The sequence below is a fragment of the Sander lucioperca genome, chromosome 10 (assembly GCF_008315115.2).
Source record: "Sander lucioperca isolate FBNREF2018 chromosome 10, SLUC_FBN_1.2, whole genome shotgun sequence".
Taxonomy (NCBI): domain Eukaryota; kingdom Metazoa; phylum Chordata; class Actinopteri; order Perciformes; family Percidae; genus Sander; species Sander lucioperca.
The window spans coordinates 38054045-38081037 of NC_050182.1; the positions used below are offsets into that span (position 1 = coordinate 38054045).

A 26993-nucleotide genomic window follows, 5' to 3' on the forward strand; every position below is an offset into this window, starting at 1 on the left:
CAGTGCTCAGTAGGTTGTAATAAAGCATTTGAATAGCAGACTGATGCTGTTCTTTTTTCTCTAGAGGACAGTCTTCAATTGAGAAAGCAGAAAAGCATACAAAAACATCTGCCAATTGGATGCACAGACAATGCATTTAACAAACTAGATTTAGAGAAAATATTCTTTCATCAAGCATACACACTCCGTGTGAATCCCTTGAAAAATGACTTCAATTGCAAAAAGCTTGCATTAAATGACAAAATGAGTGCATCAACCACAAAATCCATTCTAAACTAAGGCCATGTTCACACTTGGCATCTTTGTAAGCTGCCAGTATCTGTTTTACATTATAATCCTATTGAGTAAACCATGTGTTCATTGTCTTTTTTAAAATTGAAAAAGCTGACCAATGGCATATGCGGAGTGGCGAGACCTGTCGTTTCCATAACAACAAGGAAAAATGGAGAAGGTGCCGATAGATAGACTTTGAAGCACACAGCCAGTTGTATGATATGACCGGGTGCTCCTTGTTCAGGCAATGACGGTTAGGGGAACTCGCTTTGTTTTATTTATCTATCTAGCGTTAGCCTTAGCATTAGCATTAGCGTAAGCATTAGCACAGCTTCCCTTTACAAAATCAATATCTGTTTTTTATCTTATTAAACAAAGCATCACGCTGTTCACAATTAAAAGGACAGTAGAAACCAAAATGGAGCTCATTTTCTATATCATTTAAACAATACATCATCAATATGTACATATGCACATATTCTTCTGCTGCAACACAAAAAAGATTGATCAGCTACTGAGAAGAGAAATGCTCAGTGAACATTACAGTAGAAGTGCATCTGTCAAAATTAAGATGTTTGTGATTCTGTTGAAGTCACAGTCAATTTCTCTAGCAAGGTTGAATTTACAAAAATCCTATACGCAGCAGTGAGTGGCCCATTGAGGAGGTGAGGGATCAATAGTGAGCACAGAATCAATGTAATCTATGATGAATGATGAATGTCAGGTAATGTGTAGTATTGATGTGTGCATTTGTTCTGTTGTGTTTGCAAGAATATTTTATAGTTGGATCCATGTCTGCTTTTTAGATGCGGCGTAGTCTCGCATTGCCAGACCTTCCTCCACAGCTAGTCCACACAGCATTTGGGGATGGCAGAAAAAAACGTGCTCTGGTTTATTGGCATTTCTTTAAACCAATCACAAGATAGAGCCACGATGGCGCTGCAAAATATCCTCAGCAAGGAACTTGTTTTGGTCGAACATGTGTACATTCAAAAGTCGTTTTGGTTGTGCGAGAGAAAACTCAGATTGGACAGATAGTCTAGCTAGCTGTCTGGATTTACCCTGCAGAGATCTGAGGAGCAGTTAACCATAGTCCTCATAAATCCACCAGAGTTTAAAATTCCAACACAAAGAAAGCGGAAGGTAGCAGACATCAGCCGAAAAGACATGCATCTGGTGGAATTTCTGGCGGCACCGGAACAATCCCGGAGGTGGAATTTCATGCATATAGACAGAAACTAAAAGAAAAACTGTGTGTTTAGGATAGAGAATAGAGAAGGCAGGGGAGGGTGTCGAAGCAAAATGGATTTTATTAGAAATAAACCGACAACAGAAATATATCCCTACAGCTTTCTTATCCTGACTGTTATTATGGCCACCACTGCCAAATGAATCAGAGGAAGCTTTTACCTCAATTACTGTGGAAAAGTATGTACATATATTTGAGATTTCCTTTTATGAAATGCATTGCCCTCAGGACCAGGCTAATTTTTCAAATAGCAATGACTCTTTGGGCAAAAGTAAAAGTGAAAAAAAAATTTTTTCTTTGTTGTTCTCCCTGCAGGTCTGATTCGCTTGCAAGAACTCATAAAGGCACCATCCCGGTACAACATCCGGTTAAAGATCCGACAGCTGCCTGCAGAGACCAAGGATGCTAAGCCGCTGTTAAAAGAGATGAAGAGGGGGAAGGAGTTCCACATCATCTTTGACTGTGGCCATGAAATGGCTGCTGGGATCCTGAAGCAGGTGTGTGTGTGTGTGTGTGTGTGTGTGTGTGTGTGTGTGTGTGTGTAAATCATTTTGAAGTCCTCAAGTGGGGAAATACAGCAGGAGACAGCTGTGAGGTTCTGAATGTAACAGGTCCAAGAACATTTTGTTGCTAAAGCACACTTCAGTGATGCTTGAAAATGTAGCTCACACTTGTGTGAACAATTTCATGTGACACATTTTGTACCAACACATTCAATTGTCTATAATTATGTGGAATATGTTTCAGTCCTTAGGGTTCAACGGATATTGTAGCCTATCATCAGGCCAAATTGTTGTCTTTTCTTAAAAGAGTTTTTTTTTTTAATTTGATAGGATTGCGAAGCCGGCATTTTAACAGCAAACTGCAGCTACTGCAGCTAAGCTAACATTCAGAGTCAATACAGGCATTAGTGTGCCATTTCTATTGTCAAATGCACAGTAAGGAAACATGTTTCCCTGTACAATGAAATTCTTCCTTTGCTGTCCACAGAATGTAAAATCTACAATATATACTACAAATATACAAAATAAAGCACTTTTAAAAGGCAGGTCTATATAGTGAGGCGGAGAGTAAGGGCAGGTAAGGGAGTAAGGGAGGTCGCATTGCTGGATGGATGTGTGTGGAAGTTTAGAGATCCCGTCCCATGAAGGGCTGCAACTAACAATTATTTTCATTGTTGATTTATCTGTCAACTTTTTTGTCGATTAATGGATTAATTGTTTGGTCTAAAAAATGTCAGAAAATGGTTAAAAAATGTCAATCAGTGTTTCCCAAAGCCCAAGATTATGTCCTTAAATGTGTTTTGTCCACAACTCAAAGATATTCAGTTTACTGTCATAAAGGCGTGAAGAAACTAGAAAATATTCACATTTAAGAAGCCAGAGAATTTTTTACTTTTTTTCAATATAAAAAAGATATAACTGGTTAATCGATTGTCAAAACAGTTGGTGATTAATTTAATAGTTGACAACTAATCTTTGCAGCTCTAGTCCCATCCCATTTAAAAAAAAATCTAAACTACAATCCTTCCCTAACCTTAACCAAGTAGTTTAGCTGCCTAATCCTAATGATACCTAAACCATAGTTTATTTGTTATAACCATGATCTTTTTTTAACTTTCACTGGCACGTACAAATAACGAGGACATCACTGGCATGTAAAGATATCATAGCAAATGTCGAACCTCCACTCTCCATTTTGCAGATTGGTCCAATATAAATGTTCTCTGATGAGTTGGTTTCCTTCTCCCCTTTCTATGTATGCTGATCTCCTTGTGTGTGCATGTGCAGCATTCAGCAGTAAGCCAAACTCCATTCAAATGAATACGGGAGTCAGGATAGTGTCCAAGCTCCTGGTGATTTATTTGGCATCACTGTCATATACAGTATGAATAGGAGTGAAACTGTAGAACATAAACAAAAATATACAATAAGCAAGATGCACAATCAAAGTATACACTGTAGTATAAACTCCACATAGGTACTATGCATCAGTTGTATAGTGATTTAAGTGTACAGTATACATGGCATGCAGTTAAGCTGATAACTTGCTAACGTACTTGTGGTTTAGCTTACGATTTACTAACTTACAGAAATTAGGCTTAGTAAAACATTCATCCCAAATATAATGTCCAGATATTGTTATATGGTCTGTGCTAAACTAGTACTTCCAGAGTTTGCTTTCGAAGGCATAAACAAAAGAAGGATTGCAGCAGATGAGATGTGAGTCCATTCAGCAAAAATATGGCTGCATACTAAACACTAAAATGGCCGACTTCCTGTTCTGGGTCAAAGTGCATATCAAACTAAAAGAAATTGAAAGGGCCGGTAGGGGGTTAATTCACTAAACCTGAAAGCAAAACACTATGCATGAGTGCATTATCCCTCACCGGTTTCCCACCTTTCAATGCTGCCAATAGTGTTCAATGTGGAGCCTTTTCCCAAACAGTCCAGATACTACAGTGGAAGCCTTGAATGGCTGTAGTTGCTGATGATAATAGGTAGTAAACATAGTTGCTATGTATAGTTTTTAGACCAATTATGTTTAAATTAAGACTCAGTCATCTCATTATCCCAAGGTAACAAAGGCAACAAGCTGTTTATCATGACTTAATTATCTAATTTAGTATCATAATGGTCATATTGTGCTCCTGTTAATTGTGCTCTATCCTCTTCTGGGATACCTTTTTTTTTCTTCCAAATAATGGACAGACCATGAAATACAGAAGCCTTAGACACTGTGATAATGACATATTTATATCACAAACAATGTTTGATATCTCAAGATATTAATAATATTAAAGCTTTAGTGTGTAACTTTTTGATATTAATGAACGTCCGTTACATTCAAGCCATTGCCAAATGAGTTGCTACAAAGCTAATTAAGACTATCAGCTCCACACAACTCTCTCTGTATTTCTCAGTATGGCTATGTTCAGAAGATTGTGTCGTCCGGCGACTTTCCCGCGCAGAAACTCGAGTGAAGATAATGACCTCTTCTGAAGAATCCATCATGTTTTTTTAATCCTCCGTGTCCTCCTAAGGCTTGTATCATGTGGACGCGCCGACGGTTTTGTTGTCATTACTTAGAATTCCTCATGGGGGAGACAAAAACTACGCACTATAGCTTTAATTTCAGAATTTCACATTACAAGCTGTCAAAACATGTTTAGATAGTTGACTGTGTTGTGCATAAGTCAGCCTGACGCATAGAGACACACAATATTGAGAATGTTGTAATGTTCATATTTTCAGTAAAATTGTGAATGTTGTGTTTTATCGAGAGCTAAGAATTTGAGTAGACCTTCTGTTAAATATAGTTGTTAGGACTTCTATTGTAAGAGGGGTGCATATATTGTGTATTTTGGGCTATTCTGTATTCCATAGTGAGATACACCTGATGGATTGTGGGTAGTCTATATCTATGACATTTAATTTCCGGGATTGTTCAGGTCCATCCATCTTCGTCCGCTTATCCGGTAACGGGTCGCGGGGGTAGCAGCTCCAGCAGGGGACCCCAAACTTCCCTTTCCCGAGCCACATTAACCAGCTCCGACTGGGGGATCCCGAGGCGTTCCCAGGCCAGGTTGGAGATATAATCCCTCCACCTAGTCCTGGGTCTTCCCCGAGGCCTCCTCCCAGCTGGATGTGCCTGGAACACCTCCCTAGGGAGGCGCCCAGGGGGCATCCTTACCAGATGCCCGAACCACCTCAACTGGCTCCTTTCGACGCGAAGGAGCAGCGGCTCTACTCCGAGCTCCTCACGGATGACTGTGCTTCTCACCTTATCTCTAAGGGAGACGCCAGCCACCCTCCTGAGGAAACCCATTTCGGCCGCTTGTACCCTGGATCTCGTTCTTTCGGTCATGACCCAGCCTTCATGTGAGGGTAGGAACGAAAACTGACCGGCAGATTGAGAGCTTTGCCTTCTGGCTCAGCTCTCTTTTCGTCACAACGGTGCGATATATTAAATGTAATACCGCACCCGCTGCGCCGATTCTCCGACTAATCTCCCGCTCCATTGTCCCCTCACTCGCGAACAAGACCCCAAGGTACTTGAACTCCTTCACTTGGGGTAAGGACTCATTCCCTACCTCCATCGGTTTCCTGCTGAGAACCATGGCCTCAGATTTAGAGGTGCTGATCCTCATCCCAGCCGCTTCACACTCGGCTGCGAACCGATCCAGTGAGTGTTGAAGGTCACAGGCCGATGATGCCATCAGGACCACATCATCCGCAAAAAGCAGCTTAGTTAACTGCTCCTCAGATCTCTGCAGGGTGAATCCAGACAGCTAGCTAGACTATCTGTCCAATCTGAGTTTTCTGTTGCACGACTAAAACAACTTTTGAACGTACACGTTCCACCAAAATAAGTTCCTTCCCGAGGCTATTTTGCAGCGGCACTGGGGCTCCGTCCGGCGCTTAGCGCAGCCAAGACGATTGTGATTGGTTTAAAGAAATGCCAATAAACCAGAGCATGTTTTTCTCCCATCCTGGAATGCTGTGTGGACTAGCCAGACCCTCTTCCGCAGCGCTGTGAAGGAAGGTCTAGCACTGCGAGACTAGATTGTGGGTAACTTTAGGAAAACGTGCTTTGGACTTTAGATCAGACTATTCTTTTCTTTTTCTTTTTTTTACAATTGCAAACAATGGCTTTTCTATGCAGCCCAAGAATGTTGGCGTAAAAGGGGAACTTTGCAATGAGTAACTCAATTAACAAGCATTCATATTTCTTCTGCTTGCAAGATTTATCAAATATTAAAGACAACATTATTCACCCCAGCACTCTGTCACTCTCCTAGGGTTTTTAATCAATGCCTGAGTGGTAGATTGCTTGGGAAGGTCAAGTACTACTTTCATTAATAATGTCAGAGAGAAACCCTGCTAATGGGAGGTAATGAAAGACTGTCCTGCTCTGAAAACTCTCATTACATGAGACACCAATAAGTTAGAGATCGTAAGTAACCTACTCTTCACCAGCTATCAGCCAAGCCTTTACCCCCAAAATGTAGAAACATCAAGAAGGATAACAAGTGACAGTCATGTGAGCATTTGTATTCATTTATTTTCTGTGTTCAGATATTGGCATGTAGCACAAACACTAGCAGGGGAAAACTTTTGTTAAATATTGTGGTGCCTTAAGTAGTAATGCTGTGATGCTGTATGAAGAGGAATCCGCCGACACTGTTCTTGATTATAAAAAGGTTTATTACAATCAGAGATTCAGCATCAATTTTACAAACTCCTGCAGAGAGCTTGGAGAACGACCAACACAAAATTTGTCGCTCTGCTTTTTCTTTGTGTGAACACAGTATATATATCCATACATTGTATTAACATAAGACGTGATATGTGTGAGTATATGATTGGACCAGATAACTGACCAATCAATGCCTGTTATCTGGCACAACTCCAAAAAAGGTATCTTCTGTCTTGGGGGGACCTCTGCTCATGTTAACAGTTTCCAGATGTGTGCAGTAAATGTGGAGTAAAGTTCATGCATCTCCTTATACCAAGAACTTAAGTCAAAGTGTATAGAAAGTTATAGACTGTCAATATACCACAATATACTATTCAAAAACTATAAAATTGTATTTTTGCATGCAAATTGTGTGTTTAACAAAACAAATCTGCTACAATAAAAAAGAAGCAAACTAACATTTTCAACATTTAACAGGTTCATGTTGCTGTGTTGCTCACAATAACTGCATTCAAACTTGGCAAGCCCACGGGGATGACCTTGCTGTTGAAAATGTGGTTTACAATGCTAAAGGAGGCTGATTAACACCAACATGTGCAGTCATTTTTTAAACGATGGGTGTTCGATTTCACACAGAATAGAAAAAGAACAAAGGCTTCTCATTTTTAGCTGATGGCGCTAAAACTGAGTGTGAGTTGGTTGAGAACTCTGTCCCCATCTGATTTGTTTTAAAACGATAAGCCTGTTACATGGTTTTAAATATGCACATGGAGGCACACAATTCTGTGCTAAAGGCTGAGGCTAAAATTGCATGGCCCAACCAAAAAATCTGCATGCATCCTCACCAGCTGTAGTCTATATCCACGACGTTCCACTTCCGGGAGTGTGTGTTAAGTTAAACTGTTTTTATAAATGCCTCAATTTCCAGTTGTTGTCTTAGACAATTGTGATGACCTGACTCTGACCAAGAATCAGGATGCAAATCTTTCTATGACATGTCCCTAAACTAGTGCTGGGCAAAATGGAGAAAATCAGGTATCAGGATATTCTTCACCAAATACCTCAATGCTAGAACAGTCTGGTAAGTTCGGAAAATTACATCACTTTATTCTATTGCAACCTTTAAAACCAGGAAAATACAACACTTTTGCCATATTACGATATCCAAAAATCTAACACGATATCTAGTTTCATTTCACGATATCTATATAATATCGATATATTGCCAAGCCCTACCCTAAACCTCTGATGCTGTGGCTACCGTTTACTAAATCCAATTCATTTTGCATTGTGTCACCGAGAAGCACAGCTTTGTATCTGAATGCACCTTTAAGTCATACAACACTAGTAGGGAATGCTTTCCCTTCCTGTTGCTATATTTGATCAATATTTTAAAGCTTAACGGCTTTTATATCTGAACACAATGTCTTCTCTATCAATTTGTTTTCATTGCCCATAAGTGGCATACAAAAATTCATTCATTCATTTAGATGGCGACGGCGTTTTTGGGGCTTAAAAACGCAAAAAAGTGAAACCACCCTCCAGAGTGGAAATCTTAAAAAGTCGGGTTCCCGTCTAAAGGGTAAAAACGCACTGTGCGATTATGTGTGTGTGTGTATGTGCCACGTGTGTGTACCGTGTGTGTGTGTGTGTGTGTGTGCCGTGTGAGTGTGTGTGCCGTGTGAGTGCACTGTTTGGAGCAATAACTCCACCTCCTCGTCTGTCCAGACAAAATTATCAGCTTTTGTTGTTCGCTACTAGGGAGAGAAGTAGAAGGAAGGTTCTACGCAGGCGTGGTGGTGTTGTGTGGCGGTGCTTCACACTACCACCTAGCCGCCTGGTGTGCATTTCACACACTTTTGCGTCACCATATGCATGCAGATTTCCCCCTCAAAACGCTTGTCTAAACGCGGAATAAAAACTGAGAACGCAACGCCACTTTTGCGTTTTCTCTTCAGATCGTTTCCGTCTAAAGATAGCCTAAGATTCATATTGAGTGAGTCTCAGCACGGCAGGCAGGACTCTGACACTGCCATATACCCCACACAGCCAGCACACACACACACACACACACACACACACACACACACACACACACACACACACACACACATACACACACACACACATACACACACATCTGCATGATAATACAATAATGCAGAGAAAAGTTCCACTTTACCATCTCAAAGGTGCTTTTTTAGAGACAGATTGTCTAGGTAATGGTGTGAATGAGTACATCTTCCTGTTGGTGATATTACTACAGTCGCTTGGTAAGATGGGCAAGCGCAGACAGCTGGCAACAGTCTGACTCATACTAAACGCGAACAAGGCAATCAACTTAAAATGGAAAATGGAGCTGCAAAAGAGCAAAACGTTGTATCCCCATTTATATAAGCCCCCCACCCCCCTGTATGCTCAGATTCAGTGCTGGTGTTCATGTGATTCTAGTTTCTCTACTTACAGTTTTTTTCCGATTGCTTGAGCACTATTTTGAAAACAGGGACCGGTTTTTCAGAACACTACACACAATAGCACAACCACACACCCAATCAGCAGAACACCTCAGACCCTTTGCAAAATGAAACACAACAAAAAAATATACACTAATTCATAAAAAAAGAAACACATGTTTCATATGACTTAGTTCTGTTGGTACCAGTTACACACTGCTGTTGCTAACCTAAAACACTTTTAGCAATTCTACTTCTCAGTGATTAGGGACTGTTCGGTATTTATGGAATGGACCACTGGAGGAAAATAGGGGAGGGTCATGTCTTTTTATTTTTTGCTGAGGGGAGGGTCATCCAACATTTTTTAGTCTGGGCGGGTGGGGGCGGGGGGGGGTCACCCAAATTTTTTATTCATGAAAAGAGCAAAATTTCAAAGTGGCTTGTTTGGTGCATATTTATCCATGTAGCTCTCAGTCTCGGCCCCCTAGCAGATGGTCTGATCGCATATGCAGAGTTTGCTGGGGGGGGGCAGGAGGAACACTGCCCCCTGGTGGCTCAAACAGGTAATTGCATTGTTTAAAAAATGAGTGGAATAATTACATCTGGCATGACCAGATATTTTATAAATATCTTAAATAACACAAAACAACTAAATGGTGATAGGTAATACATCAGATTTCATATACTGCTTTAGTAATAAAATATTACCTGGCTGACGATGGGAGCAGCAGGACGCAAAAAACAAAAGTTACTGTTGCACTAGTCTGGACATCTTTCCGTGCCAACCTTGCAATAAAGGTTTCCTAAATGCCATGTATATACATGTGATGTCAGCTTACTAATTGATGTTTTGTGTAGATTTGGACTTTTATACGTTTATTCCACTTTGTTTAAACGGCGAAGTGGAGAGGCCTCGTTCACCTGTTTGGAGCTGGCTGGTGAATGTGACGCTCGTATCGGCCTTGCTGGATACACCGTGACTCTGTTTGTGGATCTACTGATCGCTGTGGATTACTTTTTTTCGTGTCATTGGATTACGGCAAAATGCGGATCTTTTTTCTCAACGTGTCTTAACGTGTGACTGCGCTTGGTTTCTGCATTTGGAGAGGCATCTCAACAGACTGTAGGTCCAACACTGTTCACTGCTACATTTTAGTTGAATTTAAGCGTTTGTCTATTGCGTTCCAAAACAGCCGTGCCGCGATTGGATTTCATAAGGGCGAATTGTTAAATTGTTACAATGTAACTCAAAATCTGCTTTAAAAATAAACATATATGTTTTGGAATATAATGTTCAGCTTCGGCAGCTTTACCTATGTGCTAAAATATACAATGACGAAGCCTAGTGACAAGTCCATAGCAACCAGTGTTGAATTGGTTATATCCCAGCGTCCTTTGCTGAATGGTCTCAATGTTTTATTGTTTTATTTCATATGAATACTAGTTTACTAGAGGAGTAACTTAGTATTTGAAGTAATGCAGTAATGCATGAAGTGTGCATTTAGTTTCCATGCTTATTGTGTTTCCACAACATTGTTAATGAGTAAATCTACTGAAATGGCCACCACACCATAACAGAGGAGTGGGATGTGTAAGATGAGAATGCAGAGGTTAACTCCTGTACATCATGGCTGTAAAAATCAAATGTACTTCTTTGCTAAGTGCAAACTTGCACGCAAGGGGAGGGTCATGCCTCTTTTTCAAATCATTTTGGAGGGTCATAGGAAAATTATTACTGATGAGGGGAGGGTCAAGTCTTTTTAGGTTAGAGGCCACAAAACTCCTCCGGTGGCCCCTTAATTAAATAACGAACAGTCCCTTAGAGTACTGTAAATGAAGTACACAGAGAAAGTACAAATATACAATATCTGTAGGTAACTATGTTTTAACTATGTGCTAAGTCTTAACATTTATTATGGTCCGCTGCATGAAAGTTGAGTGTGCAACACACCCATTCACCACCCTTTCCTCCACACCCTTGCTTTTCGTTTCCCTACATAGAGGACACACTACTTCCCACGTTGATAATGAGCTGCATTAACATGTCCATCTGTGTGGTGAAATAACGCAAATGCTGGCCCACTGATTGTTGCTCTACATGCTACTGTTTTTAAACTGTTGATCAGCTGCTTGCACCTTCCCTCGTTGACAGTGCCAATAAAGTCTGTTCCAAATGTTAGCACTGAAAGCATTATCACACACCATGCTTGTATTTTCACACATTCAAATCAACAGCATAAGTATCACACCTTTCTAGCTGTTTTCTTCCCTCCAAATGTTGTAAACACCTAGCCTGACAAGCCAGACCCACATTAAGATGTTGGGTCTGGGAACTCATCATTGGCAGGGCTCAATCCGAGGGGCGGGATAAACGGTTGTCTTTCAAATTCCCTCTGCACTCATAGCCAACCAGAGCAACGCTAGTTGATAGATTAAAATTTTGCCGTATCCGGTCGGCAAAACTCCGAACACATCTTCGTTTTTTAAGAATGACTTCAGTGCCGTTCTTTGTTCTTTTCTCAAAGAAAAGCTTAACTCCAAGTCTTCCAGAGTCGCGGCTAAAGCCGATTCCAAAGACCGCTGTTTGCCAGCAGCAGCAGCCATCTTCTTTGTTTTCAAGTAGTAGGGAATTCACGCGGAACCGTCGTAACTCTGTCGTCCTTATGTAAAGCTCACCCACCGACTCTATACACGATGTGATTGGCCTGACCAGCATTTGGTTTTTCCAGCTCACAAGCCAACGGAGAGTTCCTAGACCTCCCTGGCTTGCAAATTACATTTGCTGCCGCTAGGGTGCGTCTAGATTTCTAGGCTAGTAAACACCACGTAGCTTCCAAACAATCTCCCACAGCAACTACACCGTGAACCTCATTATTGTAGGATGACTTCTTATATACGTTTCCCAGATGTCCCACATCTATAGAATCATGCACTATCATCCATATTTCCCAACACGTGCCAAATGCATGATGAGACTGAGCTCTGTTTTTTGCTTTATTTAGCTGTTTTTTTTCTTTTTGGTGGGTGTTTGTTTCTTATCTCTGAGCCTGTGGCTGCAGCAGTGTAGCAGAATATATGCCTCTTCACATTACATGGTAATACAGCCACACAAACAGACAAATGGCTGTGTGTGTGTGTGTGCATGTGTGCAAAATATGACAAAATATTGTATCTGCCTCCCTATTCATTTATAAATCTCTCCCTCTCCTAATCTCTCTCTCTCTCTCTCTCTCTCTCTCTCTCTCTCTCTCTCTCTCTCTCTCTCTCTCTCTCGCTGCCTCCTTCTGTCACTCTCTTTCTTAGGCTCTCGCCATGGGGATGATGACAGAGTATTATCACTATATCTTCACCACACTGGTAAGTAGAGAAAGTGGCTGTGCTGCACAGTTGCTTTGTCATCAGGTCTAACTCAGAGCTCCATATCCCCATTGTTGCGTGCACAAAGAACGAGATGACGCCGCTCTTCAATCTTCATTTTCTCAGCTATTCATTTTACATGTATTACCTTTGATCAATCCTTTTTTTTTCCCTTTAATGTGTTTTCCAGAGCCTGAGAAAATAATAGCATGGTACTTTGTGACATCAAGATAATTTTTTTTTCTCCCTTTTTTTCAACTTCCACTTCTTTTTTTCTAAAGTTAATGCTCTTCATCTTCCTCGTGCAATGTACTCTGCAGTGACTGCAGAGAAAAGAGTGGATGAGGCAGAAGATGGTGTCACTATTTATTTTTCACCTAAATGTGAGAGGCTGAATTTATAGTCTGTAGCTCTTCTGATATTATGTGGCTGTAGAAGTGACCTTGCCTTTGGTTATCTCGGGATAAAGTCCCCTTCCCTGTCCATACAATAAAATGCAATACAACACACTTCTACATATGTACACACACTCAAATATTTGACTCAAATAAAACTCTTTGTGTAGTCACATCCCACTCTCATCCTGAAGAGGCTGCGTGTGTTGCCTTGGATCAAAACACTCTGTGTGTGTGTGTGTGTGTGTGTGTGTGTGTGTGTGTGTGTGTGCGTGCGTGTTCTGCCTTCCCCCTTGTCCTTTACTTTTTTTTAATGTCAAGTTCCTTAGAAAACTGAATAATTCTGTTTTTCACTGTCACTGCGCTTTTCATCAAGGCGCCTAAAAGGGATCAATTTTGGTTTGAAATGAAACATCTAAATGTGCATACTTTTCTTTCTGCAACCATTCGGCGTGGCCCAATTAATGTGAGATAATTAAATGTCCCACTGTTGTTTTCAGGAAGATGAAAAGTAAAATACAAACATGAATGAGGCAGGGGAGGTACGGTAGTAGTTGTCATTTCCCACTGTTGTGTTTGGCAGACAGAATCCAGTGCTGACAGCCTAATTCTCCCAGCAGAGTGAACAAACCAGCCATACTGAGGCCACATATGGCAGCCACTTTCCTGCCAGATTTTTCTCTTCACTTGCCTCGTGTTAAAGGAACACGCCGACTTATTGGGACTTTAGCTTATTCACCGTATCCCCCAGAGTTTGATAAGTCCATACATACCCTTCTCATCTCCGTGCGTGTTGTAACTCTGTCAGAGGCACCCACCGCTAGCCTCGCATTTTGTCACTATGTATGGACTTATCTAACTCTGGAGGATACGGTGAATAAGCTAAAGTCCCAATAAGTCGGCATGTTCCTTTAAGTGTTTAGTCTAATACTGTATGGAAGGTTTGGTCAGTGTGTCAGTTTGTCAAACGTGCCTGACTAAGGTTTGACAAACTGACATGCTACGTGTACATCTCGCATTCACACTGCTCTGGCGTTTCAGAGCCCCTAAACCGGAGAAATTTGAAAGCACTTCTGACCCATTTTGGTTTGGAATCTGTGGGGTTGTGTTGCAGTCTCAACACCTTTGGCAACACAACACTGACACCAACGTTTCGCTGCCAGATTGGGTCCTATTGTTCATGACGGCTCGTTCTCTGAGACTAAGCTACTTACGTTACCATGGCAACTACCAGCAATGGGCGGAGTATACATGCTGCCTCCATGCACGCACATGCCCAGTATACGAGAATGTTGGTGAGATATTTTGGTTTGGGTGTGTTAGTTTAAACAGAGATTAGTTATTTTACTGGAGCTAAAAACACATGTGTGCACAGAGATCGCTTTTGGCTCAAAACTCCACTTAAAAATCAAAACTTAGCAATGTAAATGTAGCCTAAAGGTTCACCACTGTCATGGTGTATTTAATACAGTTTGGAAGATTGATCACTATCATTCTAATAATAAAAGTAGCAGTAGTGAGTTCAAGTTTAAAGAGATATTTAAACAAATATACTCTTATCTTTTATTGGTGAGAGTAAGATGAAAAGATGGATATCATGTCTGCGTGTAAAGTACAGAGCTGAAGTCCAGGCCTGGTTAGCTTAGCTTAGCAATAAAGACTAAACAACAGATGAAAAAGAGATGAGCGGTGGGGTATTCACTTGGTTGCAAACTGCAACCTCAATGCTTGATGCCATTAACACTGGTCCTTTAAAGCGTAACTCTCGCCAAAATGCAACATAGGGTCTTTTTGTGAATGTACCTGAGTCAAACTTTCTTTTAAAAGCATATTTAGGACGGAATCGCCACTTTTAAGATTTACCGTATTTTCGTTTTTCGGTCAAATGGCCTTTTGAATGGGAGTGCTAGGGGCACTTTTATGCTAGCCTCAAAATAGCTATTTTTAAAACACTAAGAAGGCTCAACACAACATGAAACTTTGCTCAAAGTATCACCAGGGGCTCTACACCTTAACGAAAGCATTAACAACATTGTTTGTGTACCCAGAGTTTACTAAAAAGAAAGGTTTTGAACAACTCACCGTAGCTCTTGTTGTTTCCGGCCGCTACCACCTCGGCAGTCAAAACGAGTCAATATCCGAATGCGGATGAACGGACTCCATATGAGGCTCCTTTTTCAACTATGAGGTCAATATTGTTTTTCAATAACGACAAAACAAGAAATAATCCGTGCATTTATATGGAACTAAGCTTTAGGAGCTTTCCATCTTTACTCTCCTCCCTGTTATGTTGCATTCGGAAATCGTTTGTTTTTGACTGATAAAATGGCTGCGGCCGGAAACAACAAGACCTACGGTGAGTTGTTCAAAACCTTTCTTTTTAGTAAACTCTGGGTACACAAACAATGTTGTCAATGCTTTCGTTAAGGTGTAGAGCCCCTGGTCATACTTCGAGCAAAGTTTCATGTTGTGTCGAGCCTTCTTAAAAATAGCTAGCATAAAAGTGCCCCTAGCACTCCCATTCAAAAGGCCATTTGACCGAAAAACGAAAATACGGTAAATCTTAAAAGTGAAGTAGAAGTAAATATGCTTTTAAACGAAAGTTTGACCCCAGTACATTCACAAAAAGACCCTAGGTTGCATTTTGGCGAGAGTTAAGCTTTAAGCTTAATGTTAGCGGAGGAGGACACAGAATTTAAAGCTCAATGATTGGGCAGTTCTTACAAAAATGCTCTTTTGGAGTTGTAGTTTACTTGTCTCTTTACATTTTTACGTCGACAGGCTGGCACCTTTGACTTTTCTTATCAAATAACCAGATATTTCCTGACCCAGTTATTCATCTCTTATACTGATGATTCAAGCATAGTTTCATGTCCATGTAAGCTCCAGTTGAGACAATGAATAGGACCCTCACTTCAGGAACCCTGTTGGATGCCAGACATATCGGCTCAACAACCTAGAGTTCAGTCCAGATGATCCAGCCATTAGCACAAAGACCCTAGCCTTGCTATGTCAAAAGTTATTATGTCTTATCACTGACTACCTTTACATGCACATAATATTACGGTTTTTGCCCTTATTCCGTTGCGGACTTGTTGTGCATCCCTCTTTCATTCCTTCAACTAGCTTCTTAAAAAGGTCGGCGTAGCGGCGTTTGCTCATATCCACAAACCTGTTGATATCCAAGTCTTTGATAATGTTTAAAAGTTGCTGTGTTTCTCCTTCTTATCGGGTCTCCAGCCTTGCAAACTGTTGGCTGGTTGGTTTGTGTACAGCAACCATAGCAACGCCCAGAGCTGACCATAAGCCGTAAACAGGCAAGAGGCCGTAAACTGGGGTAAAAGGCCTGATTGAGACGCATATTCCGAATACGCTGTATACGTGTCTAAAGATTGCCTCTAAAATCCGAATAATACTGGCGTATCCCACGTCTTAATCGGAAAATGCTATATTCGGAAAAAGGCCTTATTCAGAATATCTAAACGGAATATGTTGTTTACATGACCTGTATCAAATTCGCAATATTGTCATATTCGGAATAATAGTGGAATATTGGTGTGCATGTAAACGTAGTCACTGAAGTGTCATTATGTTTCTTGTTAGCTAAGATTCTAGTAACTAAATATGACTTACTAGTTAAACTTTCCACTGCATGGCTGTTGAATAATGAAATCTCAGTCTGTCTCTCATACCTCTGATGTATTTTCCTTCTTTCCAGGATCTGTTTGCGCTGGACGTGGAGCCCTACCGTTACAGTGGTGTGAACATGACGGGCTTCAGGATCCTCAACACTGAGAACAGCCAGGTGGCTTCCATCATCGAGAAATGGTCCATGGAGCGACTGCAGGCTCCACCCAAACCTGACTCTGGTCTACTGGACGGCTTCATGACCGTGAGTCTCATGCACAAAATAAATAAAGAGTGAATGAATTAATCCCTCTGACCACTTTGGCAGAGATGAGTTTCCATGATATGGAATTTATATGTTGTTTCCCATTGGTCAGTTAGGAACATTGATGAAAACATATAACATCCATGAATTTGCTTCCACGCTCCATGTTTTTTTTTTCTTCTGAGGTCACTTTCACACCTGTAGTTCGGTTCATTTGTTCTGGACCAAAGAAAAAAATGTGATTCTGTTTATTTAGATTTTGAATTGCATAATTTGTGCACCGACAACTTTTGGCGGCCACGGAGGTGGTTTTTGGGAGATTGAAAATGTCAACGTTGTCACTTTTTGTTTGTGTTTGTGACACTTTTTACGACGTTTCTGTCGCTTTTTTCAAACATTTGAGAAGTTTTTATCAACGTTTTCAGAAGTTTACTGACTGAGCAGCTTTGTATGTGAGGATTCTTAACTTAACTTAATTGTTCTGTTTTTTAAGGTACACCATAATTTCTGTTTTGTAATTATGGGACAAAGTGAGTAATGAGCTGCCAGTAATTTTTTTATTTTACTGATTTATTTCTTAGAGTGTAACACATTGTTACCCGTGTTCATGCCAACTTATCACAAATGAACCAAGTCATGTAAACTGACAGATAACTTGTTCATTGGACAGATTTGGTGGCTGCATCAAAAGCAGTACATGCAACGTTTATTCCAGTTACTGACAGCAAGTCCTGTTGTGCTTTAGTGTGCCTTATGGGTTTATTCATCTTAGCGGGAGCTCACAAAGAAATTGGTGTATATACGCATCATAGAAACTGCATTCAGACAGCGAATATCAAAAATAAAGACAGCTAGAAATAGCACAAGAACAAGGCATCTTACCTTACAGTAACTTACCATTAATGTCAACTGGATGCAGCTGCGTCAAATTCTGGCTCTGTTGTAGCTGTTGGACACAAGCCACTTCCATCCTACTGGTGGACGTCCTTCAGACAGGAAGCATCTTTATGAAGACTGACGCACTTCTCTTTTCTTTATACACTGTATTTTATAGAAGTTGTTGCAGCTCCACTCAGTTTACGCAAGCTACTTGAGTTTTCACAGTGAATATAGTCTTGCATTGTTAGACCTTCCTCCACAGCATGGCGGAGGAGGGTCTGGCTAGTCCACTCAGCATTCTGGAATGGGAGAAAACATGCTCTTGTTTATTGGCATTCCTTTAAACCAATCACAATGGTTTTGGGTGGCGCTATGCGCCGGACGGAGCCACGGTACCTCTGCAAAATAGCCTCGGGAAGGAACTTGTTTTGGTGTACATTCAAAAGTTGTTTTAGTCATGCAACAGAAAACTCAGATTGGACAGATAGTCTAGCTAGCTGTCTGGATTTACCCTGCAGAGATCTGAGGAGCAGTTAACCATAGTCCTCATAAATCCACCGGAGTTTAAAATGCCAACACAAAGAAAGAGGAAGGTGAAGGACATCCAGCCGAAATGAGGGCCATCCAGCGGATTTTCCAGCGGCACCTGAACAATCCCGGAAATGAGACGTTGTCGATATAGACTACAGTTAATATGATGTATACTATGTTCTCAATCTAAAATCTTTTGTCACAAAAACCGATATCTCCTGTGCATTAGCCCACTAGTTGGCTGATCGATTGAAAATACCTGTAAATATTTGCCGAGTATGAAATTACTCTTCGAGGTATCATTTTTTTAATCGCTGCCTCTGAAACACTTTCAGTGGACATTGAAACCGCAACGGAAAATGTCACGGCCATGGCGCATCGTGGCTCCAGCCGCATCCAGCTGACATGAGGGGAAAACATAAGCATAAACAAATGGAGGGTATTGTTGAGTGTGTGCTCTCAGAGATATATTGATTTGTAGAAATAGAAGTGTATCTGTTCTCTGATGCTTGCGTGTCAGTGGATCAGTGTAAAGCTCACTGAAACACTGTTAGTGATATGGGGCACCTGTCGTAGTGAGACAAAACTTGAACTTGTGAATTTCCAGTGTGCTTCTCCACTTTTTCTCTGCTGCTTTGGCTGTTTTTTACAGATGTAAAGTCAGTATAAAGCATTGTTCTGGACATGATAGACCTGTTAGAATGGATGTACAGTGGCATCTCTTACTGTAACTTGCTAGTCATCCTGAGGGAGTCAAATGGAAAACCTCAGTGCCCTGAGTTGTGAGTGGGTGTGTCACTGTGATCTGAACAGTGTTGGGGAAGTTACTTTTAAAAAGTAGTGTTTGCTCGTTACTCGTTACTTCTTAAAAAAGTAATCCGTTACTTTACTTAGTTACCCCCTATGGAAAGTAACTTATTATTTTACTTGTTACTTTTACATTACTTTTAAAAGCAGGCATCTCTGGCAGGGACTGAAGTTAATTATACAAAAACTATCTTAGACCATAAAGCCAATCAATGGTTTATCAGTGAAGTGTCTGAACTACATTGCAGACTGGATTCTCTCCTCACAGAGTGACAGCTGATTCATTATGAACAAGTCCAGCGCGGGTTGAATGCACATGAGCAGGTCATCGGCGTTACACGGTGTTAATGTATACTATGTAATGTCTGTATCGACTTGTACCGGTTGCTCAGCCACGATGTGTTTTGTCGTAGACACATACAGCGTCTTTTCTGGAAGTCCACAGCAGTCTGCTGCGTGTATGTATGAGGCCATCTCCACCGCATCCATCTGTGAGGTTGTCAGCTTTGTGTCTGCCTGGCTCAGAACGCCGTCCAGCAAAAAGCCACAAAGCTTAAAACGCTCTCAAAAGTTGGCTTTGTTCTCGCTTACCATGATTACTCTGCTACCAGCCTCTGTCACATCCCGTGTGGAGCTTGTGAGCGCGCAGCTGAGAAGGCAGTGTCGCTGTCAAATCTGTCCCTGGGAAAAGTAACGTTGCGCCGAATTGAAAAAGGAACTACGTTTCGTTACCAAATTTTCAGGAGTAGCGCGTTACACTACTTTTTACCCGAAAAAAGTAGTTACGTTACTGTAACGCGTTACTTTGTAACTGTAACTTTGTAACGCGTTACACCCAACACTGGATCTGAAACCCCTCTGATCACAGCACACCGCCTGTAATAACTGTTCCTCCACGCTTTCATACCACTCTATCTTGGAACCTTTCCAAAAAAACGTCAACCCACCAGAGACAAGGAATGGGAAGGAAAATAAAGTAATAGAGGAGATGAGGGGCATGAATAAAAAAAGAAAAGAAGAAGAAGAAGGACAGAGAGTGGGTGAAGGGAAGGCAGAAGTGAAATCAGAGTCCTTGTGTTTTATTCCCAGATCGACTGTTGAGGTGTTAAACGTTGGGCCGATGTAGCCACTTGGTCTGATTCCAGTTGGAAAGCACTGGCGGCGGCCGCGGCAACATGTTGGCTGCTGATTGAAAACAGTGGCTTACCTCTGGGGAATAACACATTCCCTTTTCTTTTTTTTCTAAAACAGCGAGATCTCGCTGAGTCATGTTTCTGGATTGATATCGGAGAGTGGATGTTACTCAGTTTAAGCCCCTTTTGTTGGATTTGTGGCTCAATCAATACGCTTTCCCACTTGAGACCTGAAATGTACTGTGTGTGTGTGTAATAACTGTACCTTTCAAAACACAAAAAGCTCAGAGAGTGCCTTCATAGCTACTAGCTTTCAGCACAAGCTGCTACATGGAGTCAATTTGATGTCTTAAGTCCGCATAGGAAAAAAAATAAAATATCTGTCTCATCATCTTTGTGTTTATATTCAACTCTTTTACTCCATTCTGTGCTGTAGAGAGCCATCAGGCGAGCAGAGCCTGGTGGTTATTTTTGGATCAGCGACAGGTGAAGATTTATGTGTGAGGAGTGTGCAGTGACCCTGCTCATCACTGAATTAATGGCATTTGCGTTCGAAGGTGGGGATTGATTAATTAGACAAATGGCAATCAGTCAGCAGCTAATGCATATTGACATGGTGAAAGGTTCCGTAAACGTTTGATTAACGGCTTAATTTGTGTGCTGTATTTACGGTTTTGTGTGCTTAAGTAGTGAACTGCTGATGTGATGTAACTTATGAACTCGCAGATCATGACGGATTGCACTGAGCAGTGAGCAGTCCAGGGTCTTCACTCTCTCACACTGCTTCTCCATTCAGCACTATTGTTTCACATTTAGTGGTCAAATTTGCAGTTTGAACTGAACAGTATGACTGATTGCAGAATAACAACAATACATTTGCAGCCAAGGTTGCAAATGTATTGTTGCTGCAATGTTGAAATTTAAAGCAAACAATTACAAGTTGCGACTTCCCCATAAATGGTGTTCTTGGCAGCTGGCAAAAAAACTCTGAAATGGCATTTAGTTCAGCAATAAATAGCCTCAATTGCAATCAAACATTTGATCTATCCTGTCTGACATAGGCGAGATCATGCAACTGATTTTAAAATCAGTGTGTTATGCCTACCATACACTAGAAGACTTTGAATTGACTTTGAAAAGACTAAAGTCTGACACCATCTCACATCTAAAGACAATCATCTCACATCTAATGTTAAAGACTGTCATAATATGTAAAGACTGGAGATCTTGCAGGGTCACACATTACAAGACTACAACTAGATTAATTTTGAAAGATTCAACCAAGGTAGCTGGCTACCGCTAGCGTTAGCTGGTAATTTAAGGGAAAGTTTGCAGATTTTCTGTTCTGCCGTACCTGCAGATGAATGTTTGAATTTGTCGGAATGTCGAGACGGGAAAAAGTCTGACTCAGAGTTTTATGACCACCTTACATCAAACAATTGAGACGACGGGAGCGCACCCCAACTCTAGCAAGACTCTCAGGATTTCATTCCGATATTGGAAATTAGTCTGCGAAAGTGAAATCGCTTGAATAGCTGTTTGGTGTAAGGTCGGCATTAGTCTTAGAGTTTAGATTCTCAGCCCAAGCCCGAGCCCGACCCAAGCCCGACCGGACCTCGGGTCGGGCTCGGGCCATTATTTTCCGCCACATCCTCGGGCCGGGCCGGGGCCGGGGCCGGACCGCGCCTGGGCCGGACCCTTGATCAAGCAATTTTTTTTTTTTTTTTATCCATTACCTTATTATCCTGTTTGGGTGGGGAGATAGCTATGCCATAATCAGAAATATTATAAATATATATATATAGGCTATATAAAAGTAACAAATGTGTACAAAAGTTAGGCTGCAGTTACAAAATGCAGCACGTGTCATGCAGGAGTCTCCTCCTCTCGCACGCATCACACCGGGAGCTTGAAGATGTAAAGAAAAAAAGAAAAACAGGAGAATTAACTTTGAGCAAGTGTGGAGGAAAGTCGAAGGTATGGAAGCAGTTTAAACAAGTCGTGGGCAGTGACAACAATATGTTGTTCATCATTGTTTCTTTTTTTTTTAACGTTTCTTCACTCGGATCCACTTGCGATCCGTTCCATTCTAAACAAACAGCACAGTTTACAGGCTTCGTCCTTGTTGTATTATTCTAAACAGATTTCTGCAGTTCAAACAACTCTGAATTGTAGTTGAGAACGTCAGTTATAACGGCCCACGTATTAAAAAATTGTCGGGTTTAAATCGGGCTCGGGCTCATAATTACAGTTAATGTTTCGGGCCGGGCCGGGCTCGGACACAACGTGCTCGGGCTCGGGCAGGTTCGGGCTTGATTTTTTGGGCCGATCTAAGCTCTAATTAGTATCAAGGCATGGTCACACCTGCATTTCATACTAAAAACAATCATTTCAACACTGCAATCACTGGATTCACTTGTGGACCTTACGCAAATGCTCCATTTCAAATTCAGTGAACCTTGAAATGCGTATTAATTTTTTGACCAATTGCAAAGTATTTTGACAGTGCTAACCTTTAATTGAGTAGAACTCTTGAGTCCAGAATGGAGGTTGCTATCGTACTAGCTATGTTGCATCGTTCAATTTTACATAACCCTTCTCTGCTGGTGTTTCAACTGCGCCAAAATTTACCGTAGAAAGAAATTCTTCTTGTTCTTTTAAAAATCACAAAGTCACTGGTGTGGTCAATCAAGCCAATCAAGCCGACATTCACAATCTTTTTCCTTGAATATCCTCAAGTGAAACAAAGGAACAAATGCCAAACTCATGACAATGTTGATTTAGTCTGGCAATACAATATATTTCCTGAGGCCTTCCTGAAATCACAAGTCATGTTAATGTGTTTCACAATACTGTTGGATATGTAGAAGAAACTGCCCTCTGGTGGTTAATAACAACTATTTGTCAGGAAAAACATGATCCTTTGAGACTTTTGTCTCTCAGTTGACTGTTAATACATGTCTAACAAACCATACACTTCACCAAACTCAATACATGAAATAATCTTAAATCTACAGTCTAAATGTTCATTTCCCACACTTTGTTGTCATAAGACGGATGGATGGTACAAATGCATTAAATTAACTGTTAACGTATTAAACGGTTTGTGATCGAGAGCCCATTATTTACTATGGCTGTGTCTGAAATCACTCCCTCCTTCACTCATCCACTACTCACTACTGTATGTTATAGAACCTGAGCAGTTTTTGCAGTAAATTGAGATTTCAATATATGAATCACAATCATCATTATCATCATCATCATTGTCATCATCATTATCATCATCATCATCATCATCATCATAAAATGCAACGGATAGCATTGTGGAATTGTTAGTAGAAAGTACTGTACACGCAATGGACATTCCTGTTTTCCTTTACATTTATCCTGGAACGTGTTGTCGCTGCTCAAATCAAAACCCACCTCACCTCCAATAAGCTGTTTGAACCTTTTCAATCTTGATTCCTCTCACAACACAGCACTAAAACAGCCTTCCTCAAAGTCACCAATGACCTCCTCCTCTCCTCTGACTCTGGCCACCTCACCATTCTCATCATGCTCAACTCAACCACTCCATCCTCCTGTCCCGACTGGAAAGCTACTGCAACATCACTGGCACCGCACTCTCCTGGCTCCGTTCCTATCTCACTAACAGACAACAGTTCATACACATCAACAACTGCACCTCCTCCGTTGCTCCTCTGTCACAAGGCGTCCCCCAAGGTTCGGTGCTTGGTCCTCTCCTTTTCATCCTCTACATCTTACCACTCGGAAATATCATACACAAACATGGTCTTCACTTCCACTTCTACGCTGATGATGTCCAGATCAACATTTCCACCAAATCCATCACAGCTACATCCTCCACCCTGACCTACTGCATCACTGATATTCAAACCTGGATGCAAACCAACTTCATCCAACTCAACTACAATAAATCCAACTTGATTATCATCAGCCCGAAATCCCTCACAAAGAACACCCATAACTTCGGTCTCCCTGTCAACAACTCCACCCTGTCTCCATCCCTACATATCTGTAACCTGGGAGTCATCTTCGACAGCAACCTCACTTTTGAAAAGCACATTAACCAAATAACCAGAACTGCCTTTCACCTCAAAAACATTGCCCATCTCCACCCATCACTCACCTTCTCTGCTGCCGAATCTTTGATTCACGCCTTCATCACTTCCAGAATTGACTACTGCAACAGCATCCACCATATGGTTCATCTGCAAAATCAACTTCAATACATCCAAAACTCTGCTGCCTGCCTTCTCATCCACACCCGTTCCCGTGAGCACATCACTCCCGTCCTTCAGAACCTTCACTGGCTCCCTGTTCCTCAACGCATCCAGTTTAAAGTCCTCCTTCTCACCCACAAAGCCCTCCATAACCAGGCTCCTTCCTACCTCACAGACCTGCTCCACCGCCACAATATAGTTCACTAAGTAGCCTAGTATACACAGTAAATTTCAGATACCACCTATAGGCCTATCACTTAAATTCCTGTACCAGCCAATTTGCGACAATGTGCAAATTAATTTAGCTCTCTCACTTTCTGTGAGCAAGCACTAATCCCTGTAGTTATATGGAGAGATAAGTAGCTTATATGCCAGTGGATTTTGTCTTTAATTGTGTCAAAGTCAGTTTTTTACTTGTTAATTGCTGACTCAGAATCAGTAGTGTTGTTAACTGTGTAGCAAGGTGTTGCGAAACGTCTTCTGTTGCTGAAGTAGGTGCAATTAACCTACCCCCTGATTTTAATATGACAATCCAGCAGTGCCCTAAAACCCAAAAATACCCTCCCAGTCACTGCTGAAGTTTAGAAACTCACTGATGACTGCTGAGTTTCAAAACATCAGTGAAACGGAACAGTGTGGAAGTGCTCTTGGCAACATTACAGACAACTAACCAAAATCAGGAGGTACATACTGTATCCAAAGCTATGCGAAGCAATCTTATATGATTATAAGATATTTCAAATAATTTAATGTCTTAATTGTATCAGGATTTTTCTTTTTCTTTTTTCCAGCTGGAATGTTTGCTACACTGGATGCATTTTATTATAAATTGCATGTGGTTGCTGAATTGATTTAGAATAAAGTGTTCCATGCTACTGTATGTTAAAACGAGCTAAAAGCACAGCTCTGCTGAGTATGGAAGTTTTTTCTTGACCTTGGAAATCATAGCTCCACAAAATCATTTCTAACTCATGGTCCACTTACTAGCTTTTTTTTTTAAGAGTTCTTCCTCTGATGCTTCCAATACTGCCTAAAATGCTGGCATTGCTATCAGTGAGTATGCAAGACTGACTGTCAAACTAAAATAAAAGAAAGTTAAACGGTTACTTAAGTGGTAGCAATCATATCACAACCATACAGAGTTACTAGTATACAGCTGTTTAAAACTAATAATATACTGTATAATATTTTTTTTAATGCACTGTTATCAGATCGGATACTCGCTATCAGCCAATATGCCACTTCAGGTAATCCTAATATCTGTAGCTTTTTGATATTGAGATTCTCAACCACCTGCCTGATAGTCTTTTCCCACCCAGCAGACTATCCAGTTCCAGCTTTTCTCCCTGCAGCCACAAACTGCATCGTGTCATGGCATCATATCCTGAAAATGATTAAATTAACCCATGAAATTTGGCCCAGACATTGTTTTCTTCTTTCCACAACATGTTTATGTGTGGCAAATCAGGTAAACTAATTCTGCACCTCATTCCTTTTATACTGCCTTCAATTAAATTGGTGGTGAAGAATACCTGCCCTGAGTTGTGGCTTAACATTCACGACGAGAGTGACCTTACAAGCGCCACACTCTCATTACCATAATGCCTTTCCTTGTTAATTGCTTAAGCTGCTGTCTGATTCATTGTGTGCCTTGCTAAATTGAAACAGGTTAAAAAAAACACTCATGCATGACTGTAATCTTTGCATTTATCTCTTTGTCATAAGTTGGAAAGCCGGAGACGTCTGGGCAAACGGGCTGACCCTTGAGTTGCCTCTTTGTTTGTTGCAGCTCCAAAACACAGTTGTTATTCAGAGCCACAGCTTTGCTGCGGAATCAGTTCTATTCCCATATTACCATAAATATGCTATTCTTGTGGGTACATTTAAATGGGGCAGTGATGGAAAGCTATTTCCTTTTTGACAGATATAATTTAAAGTCTGATCCAAACAGAGTTATAAAAAAAAATGTCACACAGGCATCAGGCATATTCCAGGATTCATATTATCTGAGCATCACTCAAACAGTCATATGGTGGACACCGTCAAAGGATGGGATGAGTCATATGAGAAATATGTTGCCTTCAACTAAGCTGAAGGATTAGCAGCCAAAACTGTGTTCGCACTTTGCAGTTGTGTGGCTGCCAATAAACCTACTTACATTAACTTATATGTATACCATGTATTTTATATTTATTAATTCATTTTATGGAAGACCATTCATAACCGTCATCTGCACTCAAATGCACACATGATATATTAACTTATGCTCTCCATTTAGCTGTCTATTTACTGTCTATCTTTACAGAAAATTTGTTTCTTTTTGAGTCATGGTCTAAATTTTGGTATTTTGATAATCAGTTTTTGTCTATTTTCAATGCTGAGACATTTCCTGCCATGAAAAGTAAATTACTGTCAAAGTGAAAAAATAACAGGTCAACCATTTTTTTTATCATATGTTCACTTATTTTTTTCATATTTTTTTCCCAGAAGCTTTTGTTGTTCAGCTATCATTGAGAATGTTTAGTTATCATATGACCTGCGTATGGAATTTAAGTTACATGATAACAATAAAACAAGCCAT

At 40.8% G+C, this 26993-nt stretch overlaps 1 protein-coding gene across 2 annotated transcripts in view; it reads left to right on the forward strand.

Annotated features, from left to right (window-relative positions):
- The window catches only part of grik2 (glutamate receptor, ionotropic, kainate 2), a 299478-nt gene that overhangs the window by 115870 nt on the left and 156615 nt on the right, over positions 1-26993 (forward strand). For both annotated transcript variants that reach the window (XM_036005960.1, XM_036005961.1), the window contains exons 5-7: positions 1838-2019; positions 12478-12531; positions 16645-16818. In XM_036005960.1, coding sequence (XP_035861853.1) covers positions 1838-2019; positions 12478-12531; positions 16645-16818 — 410 coding nt within the window. The remainder of the gene's footprint in view (positions 1-1837; positions 2020-12477; positions 12532-16644; positions 16819-26993) is intronic.